This window comes from Diachasma alloeum, unplaced genomic scaffold (assembly GCF_001412515.2).
Source record: "Diachasma alloeum isolate Michigan unplaced genomic scaffold, Dall2.0 Dall_scaffold_01441, whole genome shotgun sequence".
Classification (NCBI taxonomy): domain Eukaryota; kingdom Metazoa; phylum Arthropoda; class Insecta; order Hymenoptera; family Braconidae; genus Diachasma; species Diachasma alloeum.
Window position 1 is genome coordinate 32013 of NW_021681539.1, and position 19484 is coordinate 51496.

Consider the following 19484-nt stretch of genomic DNA (forward strand, 5'->3'; position numbering starts at 1 on the left):
ACTCAAATTTAGTTCGTTGAGATTCTCAAATGAATATATTGTCTAAATTGATAATTCACTGTTGAGTCACTATTAAATGTCTTTGATAAATGTCTATCGATAATTGCTGTAACAATTAAATCTAACTCAAATGGTGAGGAACCGTACACGTTGAGAGACGCGTCGACACGCGCCTTCCGTTGATCCTACTCTATCTTTCGTTAATTGACTGCTGATGTACTTAACTCGTTGAGAAACTATAATACTTGTTAATTCACTAAATCTACGTTGATTTGACTCTAATGTTGATATTCTATATCATTTCTACTGAGTGGATGAACTGAACTAATAACTGAGTTGATAATCTATTACATGGCTGTTGAACTGCCGAGCGATTGCTCTAACGGACCTTTTCGTACTACTACCTTTCCGGGTGATTCGCTGACTCTTGACTGTTGACCCGAAGGGTCCCGATTGATTTCGAAGAATACCGACTTAATTCCCCGCTGAACTGATAGAATGATGACTATGTTTCAAACAAACCTTCCTTGTAGGAAAGAATGTAATCTACAAAAAAAAGTTTATAGCAAAAATCCCTCTCCTTTGCTTTCTGAGATATAGTCAAAAAACTAATTTTCGGATTTGAGTGACACATTTTGCTTCATATCTTCACCTCTGAATGAAGTTCTGCGGTGGGTTATAATGTGGTGGGTTATTCAGGAGATTCAATTCCTACTAATCAATGGTTAATAAATTGTCAAAATAGACGTAATTTTCCTGGATGTACTCTCATTTTTTATCGTCCTTTCGATTCATGTTTCATCGATCAATGCACATCACCATATTCATTCATTAAAACATTGCTATGCACATCTCATGTTGTGGTCAAATTTGAATACTGAAGCCTCCATGATTATACCCGCACGGTCACACCGGCGGGGGGGGGGGGGGGGGNCGAAGGGAGCGGGAAGGCGAAGCCCTAGTTAAGAATAAGTTTGACTGAATCCAACGGACATGCGATCTTCACACAAATAAACCATTTCTCAATATAATCCGAGGTTTTTTGCAATCGTGATATTATTCAATGAAATTTAAGTGAATCCTTCAAATCAATCATGTTTTTAGTCAGAAATCCAGTCAATTCTCTAATGTTATTCTCCATAACCTTTTCTCCCATTACCGCTCTGAAACACCCAATTAAATCCGATTTGCAATTAGCCAGCTATCTATTGGAAATTATTTCACCAGTCACTATCTAATTTATGAAATCTTAAATTTCCAGTTTTCCCCATCCAAAACGGAAACCATGCTCAACCACACAGCAGTAAAAAGTTTCCGAGTGGTAACGGTCATCACTCCACCTTTTGTTATGTACGACCCAGAGACAGATACTTGGTCAGGATACTGCATCGATCTTCTGGAGAACATTCGAAACATTCTCAAATTCGAGTACGAAATACGAGAAGTAGCGGACCGTGAATTTGGTTGGATGAAACCAGACGGCACCTGGAATGGGATGATCAGAGAGCTGAAAGATAAGCGCGCGGACATTGCTCTAGGTGCCTTATCAGTTATGGCAGAGAGGGAGAATGTCGTTGACTTTACAGTTCCTTATTACGATTTAGTAGGGATATCAATCCTGATGCAGAAGCAAAAGGCAGAGACTTCATTGTTCAAATTCTTGACAGTGTTGGAAAACGACGTTTGGCTATGTATTTTAGCTTCTTACTTCTTCACAAGCTTTTTAATGTGGTTGTTTGATAGATGGTCACCATATAGTTATCAGAACAACAAGGAAAAGTACAAAGACGATGAAGAGAAAAGAGAATTTAGCCTTAAGGAGTGTCTCTGGTTCTGCATGACATCTCTAACGCCTCAAGGAGGAGGCGAGGCACCCAAAAATCTTTCGGGGAGACTTGTTGCTGCCACTTGGTGGCTCTTTGGATTCATTATCATCGCATCATATACTGCCAATCTTGCCGCCTTTTTAACTGTCTCTAGATTGGAAACGCCGGTGGAATCTCTTGATGGTTTGAGCAAGCAGTATAAGATCCAGTATGCCCCGATTCGTCCTTCACAGGCTTACACATATTTCGATCGCATGGCTAAGATCGAAACTCGATTTTACGAGTAAGTTTGGGGGTATGAATGATGGAAATCAATAAAGGAAATGGAGTGATTGGTCTTTTTTAGTGTAGTGGTGCAGTGCTTCTTTACTCCTTTGGTGTTCTCAAATGGAGTAGAGATGAACTGAAACAGCTAGATAGATATACTCGCAAGCTGTAGATCATCATGTCAATCAGGAAAAATCACTCGTGCTTCGCAGTCTCACTTTTTTAGCCTGAAAAACATGACTTTCGTATGTTTGCGACGAACCTATCGGGAAATACCAGATAATTTTTACGCTCCAGCGATATTCGTAGGAGAATTTTTCGATTCAAATTTCAGCAAAATTCAGCCGAATTTCGGTTCCAGTATTATATCATGAGACGCAATCAACCTGTCTAGTTCAATGAGGGGTTCACTCGATTGAATCAACTTTTATTTTTGGTATAACAACTACTGGAGAAATTTATCAAAAAATTACTAGTCGAAAACCATGTAGGTTGTATCACATGACATCGAATCATGCAATTCTATTAGCGAAAATTTTAATGTGAAGCATTTTCTCCTGAATATCACTTGGACTTGAAATAAATCGAGTTTTTTCTTCACGCAAGCCTCGGATGTGTTTAAAACAACCGCAAGAAATATCCGATTATTTTGAAACATTTATACGATTAAAATTGTCAATGCTATGTGCAAAACGAAAATTATAATCTGTGTCATCCATTTGGAATGACAAAATTTATTATCTATAGGGTGTGAGGTGATAACTTTTTATTCCTCTTATCCCCTAGTGGGGAAAAATCATGGCTGGGAGAAGTTGAAAAGACAAAAGTAATATACACGGTTAGAATTCTGTTAAGAAAAAATCATAGATTATGGGAACAATCTAAAAAAATTGATTTGACGAAGTTTTTCATATTAAAAATTGAAAACAGGGAAGTAAACAATGAAAGATTCGGTGCCTGAAGTTGTCTCGAAATGGTGGAGATATAACCGGCAATGCGTTGATCAGATGTTAGGAATTTTTTAAAGGAAACCTTAGTCATGAGTAATAAAAAAATGCAGGCGTCACGAGATGTAATAAGTTGTAACCTTTCATAACATGTGCCTATGATGTAGAAATAACCGTGTTTCGGTGCTGCTTGCACCAAGCTACCTTAGGAAAAATTGTGGATTAAGGAGCGAAGGTGTGGCTATCTGACGGCAACACACCAAAATGTTATTTCAGGTTAAAGAAACTGTTTCAAACTTGAATCAAATGGATCAAAATTCAAGGACAAGTTTTGAATGAAGAAAACCATTAAGAACATTATCTATACAGCGTAGACATTAACGAAGACGCTTCGGGTCCCCACATCACGCCATAACGGACGGTATGAATTTACGGACGGTCGCAAAATATTCATGTCCCTAGATTTAGAGGTACACTCTCATCTAGTCCCGGTGGCCACCGAATATTTAAATTAGTCACCAAGCCTCGGCGGAATTATTTTTCCTCGGCAAATAAATGTATCTCGAGAACTTTTGGGAAATGTATTGTTGGATGTACGTGGTCCCGAAAACCACTGGACTTTTAAAATATGCAGCAGGTCCCTCGTAGTCGATTTTCAATGATTCGTGGGGGAATGAAAGTGCCGCAAGTAAACAATACCGGTTCTGGATACAAACTTGAAAACGCGCTGGGCGATGCCGCGTTCGCGAGGGGGGTGGGGTGGTTAGAGTAGGACGCGGATATCATATGGTTATGTCTTACAGTATAGCCCCCCACCCCGGGTCGTGGAGTTTAGTTGGAGATGATAATCGGTGGACATGTACGCGTTGGTTAAACAAGAGTGGCCTCGGCGGTCCTTTCGCAGTGCAGTGGAATTGGAGCGATGGTGTTTATACGAAGATATGTAAAAGTCCATCGACCCCAACAGCAGAGAGTGGTGTATGATTATACGGTGGAATAAAGAAGTTTAAAGTTGATGTCTCTGATTTCAACACCCCATCCCGACGCAAGGGGATTGTTATATCCAAAATTTTACTTCTTTACATTACCATCGACTGTCAACGCAACCAAGCTACAGAACTACCTAAGAAAATCTAGGACGGAAAAATGACCAATATGTGGGATAGTTTTTCTGTTGTATTACCTAGCAATAGCAGTATGAAGTATTATCCAAATAATGGAACAACGAGTTTCATCACCAATTACTATGAACGATCAACCTACAAGGTAAATGGAGTGTTGACTTGACAGAACTACATTTACCAATTACGTTCCTATACATATATTCGGATACTGATGAAAATTACGTGTCATTAGAAAATCGAAGTAATTCGACGGAGGAAGATATGAGAATAATAGAAATGAGCATTAATTAATCGCCCAACGACAATAGTCATTGACAATAGACCGGATGAAACGTTGATGACACATATAGAAGAAGAACATGAACTGCACGGTGTATAGTGTTGCAAATTTATTGACTGTCATCAATGATCTATCGTTCATGAAAGATCACGTAAAAGTGGCGATGAATTGCGGGGGTTATGTATCTGTAGTCAGAACTTGTGACCCTTCTTCATGTAAATAGTCTTTCCCCGTTCTACATCGGGTACCTTCATTGAAAACTATTTTAGGATTTTCAGATGAAGATAAAGAGCTATTCCTTTCAGGTACATTGTGCGAATACATGGCATCAATGTCTGCATCTCTCTCACGAACTCTTCCACAGAGTATGTATGTCTAGACAGATATATGTGAGAGTTATATGACTGGTGATGCACACGCACCATTATTGAAGGTCGTACCTTTGGATATCGATGATTATAAATATGGATCACTGAAAATCAAGACATTTTCTTCACCATTGTATGTGCTGCTAGTATGGATGAAATTTCACAGTATGGAAGTGGATATACGAGATGAACACGGATTATCTATACCATTCGAGTACGGTACGTTGACACTGCCACTTCATTTCAAACGCATTGATTAGAGGCGAAATATGGTTGAATACCTCTTTGGTGAAATAGCTCAATCAGGAGCAGGTTATAACAGAGAGGCACACGGTGGTATGAGTCGTGTGTACATTGTTAGTGTCAATCAAAAAGAGCATAGCATTGGAAGTTTTTTAGGTGGTTTGTTCCGACGATTACTACCACTACTCAAGTAAGGCGCTTCTGTTGTTGCTATTGCTATTGCTAAAAAACTAATGGCCGGATCAAGCTGAACTTTGGCATGGAGTTAGTCTCAAGTTATACAAATTAACTGAAAAAATTCCAAACTTATTGGAATGATTTTTTCCATTTAATTCTCAAATTTACGAAGAAATGACAACCGACTGGATAATGTCACGCACAGACATGGTTCCCAAACTTCGTATTTTTACGTTTCAGACCATTCTGCATCATTTCCAAGCAAAATTAGAAAATGTGAAAATCGAACGATTGCAATGCTTCCATCCGGAAGCAAAAAGGACTAAAGTTTGAGTTAACAATCTGAAATTTTGTCGGATAATTGGTATTACTTTAGAGCATTTGTGGGCGCAAGTTCAGCTTAATCGGCCCAGTCGTTTCTGAGATATAGCAATTTCTCAAAAATCTTTTTTCCTTCATATCTCATAAACTACGTAACCGAATTGAAGTTTTTTGACGGGAAAGTATTCCTTACGATAATATCTATCGAATAAAATGAAAATATTACTACGTAACTAGAGTCAGTTTAGTAATAATCAGCATTTTTCATTTTTACTGTCTAGAAATATGTGATCTTAAACAACAATTTGCCAGGGAAAATATTCAAACGATAGTCACAATCTAATTATTTAGGTCTTTGCGGCAATATTATTTTTATTATTATAATCAAACGATCAAATAATTCGTACAAAATATCGACTAAAAGATGGCAAATATCAAAAGTTTCTTCCAAAAAATATTCGCTAAATAAATCGCAGCAAATCAAATTTTTAAATAAATCGTTGTCAATACTATCTGTAAAGCTCCTCGGAGTATATCGCCAAAATCAAAATGTTATGCTTAAAATTATGAGTTCGTCAAATAAGAAAAAGATTTGTAACGCAGAATATCAGTACAATTAACTAAGAAAAATCAGTCGACATTTGCATTTAAAATATAAAATAAAAAATCAAATGAAATATTACACAACAGAATTACAAATAATATCGCCAGAGAAATTGGGCTACTTATCTCTCTAAATGCTCGGTGAGAAAAGAGGATGAGTCCTCTTTCCCAAAGATATCCTAGCCTTGCTATCCCCTCTACTGACATTATTTACTATCCCTTCTGCTGAAATTATTTTTCCGCAAGTAATACCACGACAGCTTCAAAATTATCGAGCAATTCCCGATAGGTTCGTTGCAAACAAACGAAGGAGTGAAGTTTTTCAGGTTAAAAAATCACGAGTGTGAAGCATTCGTGATTTTTCCTGAAAAACTTGACGACTTCGTTTGTGTGCAGGGAATCTTGAGGGAATGACTCGATTAAGGATGTTCTACACCCTTTCTGCCAAAATTCACGTTTTTTTAATTTTTCTGGCAAACTTATGATGGAATTGACGTGAAAAAATATAACGTTTTTGCGTTTTGTCATTATTTAATGACTGACGAAATTTTAAGGTGGTGCGAACATTTTCCTGCGTTTTCTCTAAACTGTTAAAAAGAATCACAAAACTGTAGAAAAAACGCATGAAAATTATCGCACCACTACGCAACTTCGTGAGCCATTAAAGAATGACAAACCACAAAATCGTTATATTTTTTCACGTCACTCCCATCGATATTTGCCAGAAAAATGAAAACAATGTCAATTTTGGCTAAAAGGGTGTCGAACATCCTTAATTTTGAAGCTCGAGTAGTATTCGGGAGGGAATTTTCCCATCCAAATGTCGGCCAAAAGAATTGCACTATGAGACAAAATTGATCCGACAGTTCCAACCAGGGGTTCACTCGACCACGGAATGTTTTATTTTCCACAAATATATTCAACATGAAAAATTACTAGTTGAATTATCAAAAATTATCAGCTGAATACCGTGTTGACTACATGGAAAAAATAGTGCAATTCTATTGGCTGACATTTGGATGAGGAAAATTCCCATATTAATCTTATCCCTCTACCCATACCTATTCATTTTGAACCTATTGTTCATTTTTGTTCATTTTCTGCTTATCTATTCATTTTATCTTTATCGAAGAGGATAACAAGGCTTGACTAATATAAACTCCCGATAAATACTGAAAATTATATTCATTTGTTAAAATAGCCCAATCTTGCACATAAATATATCACATAGTTGAAGCTCCTCCTCACCGAGTCTTCGCTCATTCCTGTCTGATTTTAATTATCATAAATTTGAAAAATTGCTAAATTGCTCTATATCTCAGTTGCCCTTTGCTTTCGTTATTAATATTTAATATCTAAATATTTGTTTAAATCTACTTATTATTCTTATACTTTCTTTTTGTTTTGTCTTTTGTATACATTTTTTTTAGTTTTTGAGACTATTTCTTTGATTTTCCTTTTATTACTTGAATCATTCATTTCGCATTATTGAAACTTTATTGTTTGATACCTCAGTCAAGTATCCAGAATATGCATAAGTATATAAATAACACTGGTTAACGTACTTTAAACAAGGATAGCAACAAAAATACTGAGTAGATCTCGCATATGATTATACTACATTGGCAGCTTTGTTTTGACTTTCAATTGTTATTGTTATTGTTTATCATTTATTTTATACGTTATCATCTTTCTTCGAACGTTCCGCATATTTCCTCAGACTAGTTCGGTTGTAGGTACCCTTCAATTCACCCCCTTCATCATTAACTAGTACAAATGCATTATTCCCGATAATTGTCTTAATTTGGTATGGGCCTTCATAAAGATGAAAAAATTTTACCCGGTCCGTATTGCTGGAAAGATGCAGTACTCTCAAAAGGACCTTATCACCTTCTTTTAAATCAAAAGGAGACACTGCTCTTTGATTCCTTCTTCTCTGTTCAAATGACTTTTGCAAACGTTCTTTCGCTAACACAATCATTTGCTGATGATCCAATGATGATTCAGCAGGAGGATATGAAATTTCTGTACCTGATCGTCTACGGGTTTGCCAAAATGAAGTTCATAAGATGTGAAGCCTGTACTGCAATGGGTTGTTAAATTCAAGTATTCTTCAATTTTTGGTACAACTTTAGCCCAAGATGTATGTCGTGCAAAACATAACATACGGAAGATATGCCCTAGCTCCCCCATCACCCTTTGCGTAGGATTCGACTGCGGATGTCTAATTGAACAAAAACTCGTTTCAATTCCCTGATTAAATAACTCTTCTTCCCCAGCATGAGCTCTGAACTGTGTTCCATTATCTGCAAGCACTCGCTCAGGTTTTCCAACGTCTTCAATATAATCATCAAGTAATTTTTTTATAATCGGTTTTGTATTAGCCCTTTTAATAGGGTGCAACTTGACGTACTTAGAGAAACCATCGAGCAAGACAAAAATATACTCGACACCACCAATGGAATGAGGGATGGGTCCGTATAAATCTACAGTAACTAGCTCTCTTTGTCTATCAGCCATCACAAAACCATACTCGCCCTCAATCGCCCTATTCAAATGTTTTGTCCGCAGACATAAATCACAAGTTAAAACGACTTTCTTGACATCTTTTGCCCGATTCTTCCACCAGAAATTTCGCTGCACTCGACTCAACGTTTTGAACACGCTGCCATGACCAATCCTCTCGTACTCAGAAATTACGATAATTTCTCGCAAGTGTTTTGGGTTAAACAATTTCCAACAGTCAGAGACCGGAGATCTATGGAATCATACATCGTCATGTTGATGAATCAAATCACCGTTATGAGTTGAAGCCAAAACTTCTATTATTTCCAACCCTTCCTTATTCTTCTGCTGCGCTTCTCGAATGCTCTTCAAAAGTTGTCGTACATCGTCTCGAAGACCGAGATGACACAATGGTACTAAAACATTCCCTTCCGGATACTGTTCTTCACCATCATCACAACAGACTAAACTAGACAGCACGAATTTAGTTGCAATGACACATGGAATTTTCCATCAGGATTCCTACTAAAAAAATCAGCCACCACATTGTCGACACGTTTACAATGTTGTATTTCAAACAAGTACTCTTGTAAATACAACTTCCACCTTGCTAATCGACCTGTGTGATATGGAGAAATTTGGAGAAAAGTTAACGCATGGTGATCAGTAATTACATAAAATTTTATTCCTACAAGGTAAACTCGAAATTTCTCAATGGACTAAACAACTGCCAATAACTCCTTTTCAGCCGTAGTGTAATTTGTTTCAGTCACTGTCAAACAACGACTAACCAATGAGATGATATAATGATTATTATTCTCATCAACTTGATAAAGAACACAACTGTTGTAGTTGAGATTTGTCGGTACAGTAGATGGCGGTCGGCAGTTGAAAATTGATATTTTGTTTTTTGTGAGTTGCCAGCATTGGCCCAACGTACACTAACTTTAGTAGCTAAAACATGGCGACCAAGCCATGCAACCCATGTAACCCAGCACTATTTTTGTTTGATAAAATACAGTTTTTTCACGTTTAAAATACATCCAGACGACTTCCACTTCATTTATTCATCCCACCCACAACATTTGGCGACCGTGACAGGACATCTGTGGAATCTACGGGATAATAATGGAAGTGATAAAGAGAAATCGTGCGGCATTGCGTTCCACGTTCACACGCACCCTGAACACGATTAAAACCCTTTTGGAAAGTGCAACACCCGATAAAACTGAGTTACACTATTTATTTGAGCTCCTTCAAACCAAAGCAACTCAACTTGAGGAGTTCAACACTCAAATTAATGCAGAAATAGAGAGTGATAAGCAAATCACTGCTGAAGAGTACACGGCAGAATTAGACAATCAAGACAATTACCGTCTCAAGTACAACTCAGCTAAGATAAAAGTGCAAGCCATCTTGAACATTCCTCAAGGTTTACCAGCTGAGAACAATGACACAGAGCGAGACAACCCGCTTGGACGAGCGGAACACAACAGGTTCAAACTACCAAAAATTCAGTTGCCGAAATTCTCTAGAGATATGAAGGACTGGCTGCAGTTTTGGAGTCTATACAAGATAATTCATGATGACCCCACAATCTTCAAAGAACAAAAGTTTGGATACCTCGTTCCGGCGATGGCAGAAGGCTCAAGTGCAAGAGAGTTAGTTAACAGCTTTCCACCCACCGCTGAAAATTACGATAAGGCGATAGATGCACTAGAAAATCGTTTTGGAAAGAAAGAACTCCTTGTAGAAATGTGTATACGAGAGTTACTTAAACTTGTGCTGAATAATGCCATCAACAAGAATCTCAAAAAACCTTTGTCAACCATCTATGACAAACTGAAAACTCAATTGAGGTCTCTTGAATCACTTGGAGTCACCACTGACATGCGCGCAGCGATGTTGTATCCATTGGTCGAGTCTTCCCTGCCAGAGGAACTTCTAAGAGCCTGGCAACGTCATTCGACATCGTTGAACATCCCTGATGGACAGGTACGTCTCACAAAGTTTATGGAGTTCTTGGAGGCGGAGGTGACATCCGAACTACGTATTGATATGGCCAGGGAAGATTTCGACATTGCTGCATCCTTGAATTCTTCGGAGGTCAGAGATACCAAGGAGAAGTCCAAGAAGAAAAATAAGTCTGAGTCAGGTCATGTGGCAACAGCAGCAGGTTTGCTCAACGCAAGGGATCCTTCAAGTCACGTCTGTATTTTCTGTGCAGAGAATCACCCCAGTGCCTCTTGCGAAAAGGCAAAGAAAATGACACTGGCAGAACGCACTGAAATTGCAAAGAGCAAAAGTGCCTGTTTTTATTGTTTGAAGACCAATCACTCGTGCAAATTCTGTCGATACAAGGAGAAATGTCCCTGGTGTGGCAAAAGACATGTTTTATTGATGTGCCGAGACGTCAGCAACTCACCAGTTATCGAGAGCAAATCCCAGGAGACTGAACAGAACCTCGCTAGTTTTTCAACAGAAGTAGAAGTGTTCCTTCAAACATTAAAAGTCAGACTGTATCACGGCAACCAGGAGAAGGTAGTAAGAGCTGTCATCGACTCGGGTTCGCATCGTTCATACATTTCAGGTACAGTGGCTAAATCTTTAGGTTATGAAGTTGTGGAACGTCGCACGTTAATCCACTCATTATTCGGAGGTACTCTGACATCACCTCAGGAGCATAACCTCTACAAGATCCACCTCAAGAGCATGGATGGCTCCTATGCCTGTAACTTCACTGCCTGTCACCAGGATATGATCTGTCAGAGCATCCCAAAAATCAGCAAAGGTCCGTGGATTGACGAACTACGCAGTAAAGATATCAAGTTAACAGACGTTGGTTCAGGGCAGCAGCCCATTGACCTACTTATTGGAGCTGATATCGCAGCCAAACTGTACACTGGTAGAATTCTGAAGTTGGACTGTGGTGTGACCGCGATGGACACCAGTCTTGGTTGGACACTGTTGGGCAAAGGCCCCTCGTGTATCGATAATACAGATTCAACTCTAACAACACTTTCTATGTTTACTCAACAAGTAGATCTGTTAACACTATGGAGGCTAGATGTGTTGGGTATAATGGATCCCATTCAAAAGAAGACAGAAGCTGCTCGTCAGAAAGAAGTTTTGGAGAATTTCCTCCAGACCTCGACGATAGACACGACTGGTTGTAATCAAGTGGTGCTCTCCTGGAAAGAGAATCACCCTCCTTTGGTAGACAATCGAGTGGATGCGGAGCAGAGACTCAAGAAAACTTTGAACAACATGAAGTCGAGCAATCTGGTGACCAGCTACCAACAAGTTTTTGACGATTGGATCCAAGAAGACTATATTGAGGAAGTCCCTGAGTGTGAAGTGTCTCGCATTGGTTATTACCTTCCCCATCGCCCCGTCATTAAAGAAGGTAGTTCAACTCCAATTAGACCTGTGTTTGATGCTTCTGCTCGTGGAAAAGGTGGACCCTCGCTGAACGATTGTCTGGAGACTGGACCAAATCTTATCGAGCTAATTCCCAGTCTACTAATGAGGTTTCGGGAGAAAAAGGGGGGAGTCATCGCAGATATACGTAAAGCCTTCCTTCAAGTCGCTATTGCTCCTGAGGAACGGGATCTGCTGAGATTCTTATGGTATCGAGATGGTGATCCTCAGAAACCTGTAACTTACAGGCACAAGCGAGTTGTTTTTGGTGTTTCAAGCAGCCCCTTTCTCTTGGGTGCTACAATCAACCTTCTCATCGATTCCACAATAGTTAAAACTCAATCTGATAGCGAGAAGTTGGCTCTGAGCAAACTGAGAGACTCCTTCTACGTTGACAACTGTGTCACGAGTGTTGACTCTCATGCAGAAGCTCAAAAATTCCAAGAATTGAGCACGAAGGTGATGGCTGGTAGTGGTTTCGACTTACGAGCATGGGAATATTCAGGGATGAAAGGAACCGGTCCAGAGTCGTCAGTATTGGGATTACGTTGGCATCGAGAGAAGGATACTCTATCACTGGTGAGTCCACGTGTCAATCAAGAGGAGACATCGATTGTCACCAAAAGGATAATACTCTCATTTACTCAGCAATTGTTCGATCCACTTGGAATGATCTGCCCCGTTACCATTTGTCCCACGATTCTCTCGCAACAAGTCTGGGCTAAGGATCTAGATTGGGACGCAGAAGTTGATGAGGACATAAGTCAAGCTTTTACCCTCTGGATGGATCAATTGATCTGGCTTGAAGAAGTTGAGATCCCACGCTGGATATTTGGAGAGAAGAAACAAACGACGGTGATTTCTTTACACGCTTTTGTAGATGCCAGCAACACGGCATACGCAGCGGTGATTTTTGCTAGAGAAGAAACTGATGATCACGTTGAAGTCAAGTTCGTCTGTGCTAAGTCGAGGGTCTCTCCGAAAGGAAGTACCATTCCTCGACTTGAATTGCTGGCAGCGATGGTGGGAGCAAGACTCATGCAATCAGTGCTCTCAGCTGTCCCTGATCTACAGTGTAAGTTATATTATTGGACTGATTCTAGCACAGTGCTTGCTTGGATCCAGAGAAACAACCAGTGGGCCACGTTTGTTTGGAATCGTGTTCAAGAGATCCGTCAATTGACAAAAGCAGAGGATTGGTCCCATATTCCTGGAGTTAATAACCCTGCAGATGTGGCTTCACGAGGTTGCACACTCAGGCAATTGGTACAATCGAACTGGCATCAGGGTCCAGAGTGGCTAAGACTATCTCCTGATCAATGGCCTCGAGCAGCTGATTTTGTCGATGAGAGCGAGGTCAACAAGGAGTTAAAGAAAACTAGTAAGAAAAGTTATACCTCACACACAATGACTACATTGAAAGCAGATCGTGATCAGTCCAGTCCAAAGAAGGATGACAGTCCTTGGTACATGAGGAAAGGTTTTTCAAAGTATCCTCAGATCATTCGTCTCATCGCGTGGATTCTAAGGTTTTGCAGCAACTGTCGAGGAGAGAACTTCAAAGGTCCATTAAGAGCAGAAGATCTCGAGCTGGCCGAGTGCACAGTCTTCAAGATAATCCAATCAGAGTGTTTTGATGGGGAAACAGATCCTCGCTTGCAAGATTTTTTGATTTACAAAGATTCAAGAGGTCTGTTGCGGTTGAAGACGTCAGTGTCCTATGGCGATGATTCTTTGGGGTTCAGGTGTCCAGCCATTTTGGATCGTCGACATGTTTTGGTGACCAAGATGATCGAGGATTGTCATATCTCGTTGAAACATGGATCCATCGATACGACACTCAGTAAGTTGAGAGAACGCGTATGGATATTATCCAGCAGACGAACAGTGCAATCCGTCGTAAGAAATTGTACAACATGCAAGAGGTTCAACGCCAAGAGGCTTGAGACGATCCCCATACCACTCCCTGAAAATCGAGTAAGAGAAGCGAGTTCGTTCGAGGTGTCTGGGATGGATTTAGCAGGTCCGCTGTTCCTTAGAGATGGAAGCAAGGGCTGGGTGGTCTTATTCACCTGCGCAATGTACAGAGGTGTGCACTTGGAGCTTGTGTCTTTCCTTTCAACCGAAAGTTTTTTGGATGTCTTCAGACGCTTCGTCTCTCGCACGGGTCGTCCTGGTGTAATGTATAGTGATAATGGTACCAATTTTGTTGGGGCAGCTAACGCTCTAGCTCAATTGGACTGGGACAAAATTGGCCGAGAAGCAGCCATTTTGCGTATCGAGTGGAGATTTAACCCCCCTTCTGCAGCCTGATGGGGAGGATGGTGGGAACGGATGGTGAGGATGGTGAAAGATCTTTTGAAGAGAACTTTGGGGAAGGCATCGCTTGGCTGTGAAGAAATGATAACCGTTCTCTGTGATTGCGAAGCAATTATAAATGCACGCCCTCTTACCTACCTCGCAGAAGACCCTCAGCAGCTGGTAGCTCTGACACCAGACATGTTCCTCAGAGACCTTCCAGACCATGGCGTGCCTGATATTGATAGAGTCGACTCAGGATCTCTCAATGCAAGAGTCAGATATCTTCAGAGATTGCGGGAGAAATTGCGTACACGATTTTGAATCGAATATCTTGGGCAGTTGAAACTACATGGAGTCCGAAGGGAGTCCTCATTGCTGAAGATAAAAGAAGGAGACATAGTTTTCGTGGGGAGTGACAACAAGAAGAGACTCGAGTGGCCCCTAGCTCGAGTCGTCCAGCTTTTCCCAGGGAAGGACGGAGAGGTACGAGTTGTCAAACTCAAAACCAAAGATGGTCATATAGTGAGATCGGTTCAGAGACTTTACCCTTTGGAGCTGTCGACGGATGAAACGGAGAAAATTCTCCAAGCTTCTGATCCCCAGTCAAGTGACTGGCACTCAGTACCTACGACCTCCAAGAGGTCCCATCCCTCGAGAGCGCTCAGCCCTGATGTGGTTGCTGAGGAGGAGACAGGAGAAATCGAAAGGAACTCCAAGCCTGCGTCAGAGGAGCAGAACGTCCAAGTGTTAACTAGAAAGGGGCGAGTAGTGAAGAAACCTAAGAGACTGTTAGATTAGACGAGATAACAGATTTTTTATCACTGTCCAATGCGAAGTTCAAGGTTCAATTTTTTTTTCGTTCATTACTTTTCCCTTCATCATTTAACTATTTTTTTTGTATTTGAATTATACGTTCGTCAATTCAAGGTGGGAGAGATGTTGTAGTTGAGATTTGTCGGTACAGTAGATGGCGGTCGGCAGTTGAAAATTGATATTTTGTTTTTTGTGAGTTGCCAGCATTGGCCCAACGTACACTAACTTTAGTAGCTAAAACATGGCGACCAAGCCATGCAACCCATGTAACCCAGCACTATTTTTGTTTGATAAAATACAGTTTTTTCACGTTTAAAATACATCCAGACGACTTCCACTTCATTTATTCATCCCACCGACAACAACAACTAATCCCCACATCACTCCCATCCGTCTGAAGTCTGAATGGCTTCGGCCAATCATAGTGCGACAAATGTACACAATTGACAAAATTATTTTTCAACAATACAAATGCGTTATCATGATATTCAGTCCAATTCCATGGAGTTGATTTCTTCAATGATTCCCTAAAAGGATCACAATATTTTGAATGAATTATAGCCAATTGCCGATAATAGTTGCAAACACCGAGAAACTATTGCAATTCATTTCGATTTCTTGGTGTTGCAAAATTTCGAATAACATTCAATTTATCGTCATTAGAACGAATACCTTGAGATGACAATATAAATCCAAGAAATGGGAATTCAGACATAAAAAACTTCGCCTTCGACAACTTGACAGTAAAATTAAATTTGAGCAACCGTTCAAAAAGTAATTTCAAATGATGCAAGCGCTCTCGTTCATCGCGGGATGCAATCAACAAATCATCGATATAGTAGGTTAGGAAGTGATCAAAATCATTGCCCAAAGCTAGATTCAGGGCTCGATTGAATCCGCTCCCTGCAGTTTTTAGCCCAAATGTAATGCGTGTGAACTGATAAAGAGTCGAGCCATGTAAAAACGCAGTATATTGACAAGAAGATGGTTCAAGGGGCACTTGCCAATAACCGCTCGTAAGATCGAGTGAACTGAAGACTCTGGCTCCATTAAACTTCTGCATTATGTCCTGAATTCGCGGAGGGAACTCATTGTCACCCTCAATGACTGCATTGATGAATCTGGCATCGATACATCGATCGAGCCGTCCTTCTTTTTTACAACTCTCATGGGATTGCAATAAGGGCTAATTGAGCGTTCAATAACTCCTACAACATGTTTTTGATCTCCTGATCTACCGCACTTCTCAAAGCCAGATGCATAGGATAGGACCTTTTCACTACCGATTTACCATTTAATAAAGCAATGTTATGCTGATACACGTTAGTGCATCCCGGATTATCAGAAAATAGTGCTTTATATTTATCAATCAAGGGACCGACAGGGCCAAACTGACCCGGATCTACTGCCGTGGACATCACGCATGAACCAGATCCCCCAGACCCAGCATTTTCTACTCCAATAATTAAATCTTTATCAGTATTATTATTATTATCATTAGATATTGTATTTAATGCATTAGATTTTCTGATATTTACTGTAATAGAATTAATCTTGTCTGATGGACCCCGTCCAAACGACACAGATCCAGGAGTCAGCCGGATACCTCCGATTTCGAGATCATTATTTGCATAATTTAAAACTACTTTATTATTACGACACCACTACCTAGCAGCAATTATTGATTTATCCCGGGTAAAATTAATACTGGATAGTTCAAATTAATCTCATCAATTTGCATTGGTAATAACAACTGATGACGGACAGTGGTTGCCTTTTTACTTATGGCTACTGTAATCTATAATCCCGTTACTGGCATCATGTGTAAGTTATACTTGGATTTTAACTCCTTATAAAATTCTTTGGACACGGCCGTTATTTGACGACCAGTGTCCAGAAGTGCATCAACTTTGTTATCATGAACTTGAACTTTGACATAAGGACGAGACTGTATAGATGGAGGAGATACAATAGGGTCATTAGGTATTCCAATAATTTCATCTCAAATCTCTTTTAAAAAATTACCAAAATCACAATTATTAATTTCAGCACGAGTTGCAATTGAATTCAAGGCGTAAGACGTGTTATCATCGCGTTGTGTATATACTTCGTTCGAATCCCCACTATCAGCGTCTTGGGTGTCTACTGAAAACGAGACACTCACGCTGTTCATGTGTAAATTTGGTGGGGGTCAAGTGACATTAGGACGAATAAAGCCAGGTATCACACGGACTTCATTTGATTGCACTCGTGGCAACTGCGCCTGACCGTATCCCCCCCTCCCTCGATTTTCCTTGAAGCGCGAATTTCTCCTCCCCCACCTCTATTTTCGTTGAACGGATTCTGATTGTAATTATTATTATTATTATTATTATTATTATTATTATTATTGACAGGATGATTATAATAATTACGAGACTGGAACGATGCTTGAGATGCAACAGGATAACTCCAGGAATTAGGGAAAATTTCTTCAGCTTCAATAGCTTGAGTAACGCGATTTTTGTTATTATTATCCACCTTAAAGGTGCATTGAGCTATATCCAACTGAGCTAAGGCTTGAGTTACTGCACCAATTTGTGCATAGTCGACTGTTGCCAGAGCTATTTGGAGACTCGGTGGCAGTTGTTGAACAATAGAGAAATTGGTTTCATATACCGACACTTGTGGTTCAAGGAATTTTGCTCTGTTTAATTGAGAGAAGAAATAATCTTGTAGAGAATTCTTTCAATCTTAGTATATCTACGAAGAAGCCATTGGCTTTTCCAAGCATCCCGCACCGGGATAGAATAAAAAGGATCCAAAAACTGTCCTTCAAAATCTCTTAAGGATGTAGCTACGTTTTTGTTTGCTTGAAACCACGTTTTAGCCTGTCCAGTTGAAATATTCTTTAAAAAGGCCAGTTCAAATTCTTCCGGAATATTTTTCAAACGAAAATAGTCCTTGATTTCAAATACAAATTCTTTCGGATTACTTCTCTCATTAAATTGTGGAATTTTCGGGTTCATTTGTCTGTAGAGGAGTTGATTTGCTAAACCCCTCACAATTTAATCACTTACATTGTTTTGATTAGGGTTACCTTGACTGGGATTATCACTATTTACCAAACCAGTCCGCTGAAGCTGCTGATGCGCTATTCTCAATTGTTCCTGTTTGATCTCTTTCAGCTACCAATATTCGATAATTTTCCTTTAATGCGTCGATCTCTCTCTGTCGTCTCTCCGCCTCATCCATTACTTTTTTTAGCTCTAGCTTGTTCAGCGGCCAAAGCCTTCTTCAACTGTTCGACTTCCATCTTTTTATCCCTATTAGACAATTTATTATTGACAGCAGTGTTCAAAAGTGACTGTTTTCATTCAAATTTACGCGTTTTTTGTTCACGTTTACTGTGTAACGCTAACGGACTGACGAGTTTTGCGCCTTTTTGTGACCTTGTTACTCTGGGGGTATTTGTTGACATTAACGGCTTAGCAACACGATTAAATATTCTAAATTCTTAGACCGGAAACATCAAGCCAACAAGTCGGGTGCCATTTATAGGAATATGTGATTTTAAACAACAATTTGCCAGGGAAACTATTCAAACGACAGTCGCAATCAAATTACTTAGGTATTTGTGGCCATATTATTTTTATTGTTATCAATAAACGATCAAATAATTCGCACAAAATATCGAATAAAAGATGGCAAATATCAAGAGTGTCTTCCAAAAAATATTCACTAAATAAATCACAGCAAATTAAATTTTTAAATAAATCGTTGTCAATAGTATCTGTCAAGCTCCTCGGAGTATATCGTCAACATCAAAATGTTCTGCTTAAAATTATGAGTTCGTCAAATAAGAAAAAGATTTGTAACGCAGAATATCAATACCATTAACTAAGAAAAATCAGTCGACATTTGCACTTGAAATATAAAATAAAAAATCAAATGAAATATTACGCAACAGAATTACAAATAATATCGCCAGAGAAATTGGGCTAGTTATCTCTCTAAATGCTCGGTGAAGAAAGAGGATGAGTCCTCTTTCCCAAAGATGTCCCAGGCTTGCTATCTCCTCTACTGATATTTGAGTAGTGGGAGAGATCGACGAGCGGGGATAGGTATTAGGTGGGATATTCATTTCAACCATCGCTTTATAATATGAAGCCTTATACACATCACAACTGGGAAATCGTTGTGGAAACGATAACTCACTGAAAATTCAAGATAGGAACTTGAAATTTGGTAGGATTGTAGCTCCTATGATACTACAGAACTGTATTGTCCACGAGCTGAATCGGATAAGT

General features: G+C 39.6%; 1 protein-coding gene across 1 annotated transcript in view; it reads left to right on the plus strand.

Annotated features, from left to right (window-relative positions):
* The first annotated feature begins 1276 nt into the window (after window positions 1-1276).
* Window positions 1277-19484, plus strand: part of LOC107046502 (ionotropic receptor 25a) — a 64922-nt gene continuing 46714 nt past the window's right edge. Inside the window, exon 1 of the mRNA XM_029126693.1 lies at window positions 1277-2109. Within this exon, the coding sequence (XP_028982526.1) occupies window positions 1286-2109 (824 nt within the window). The 5' untranslated portion in view covers window positions 1277-1285. The remainder of the gene's footprint in view (window positions 2110-19484) is intronic.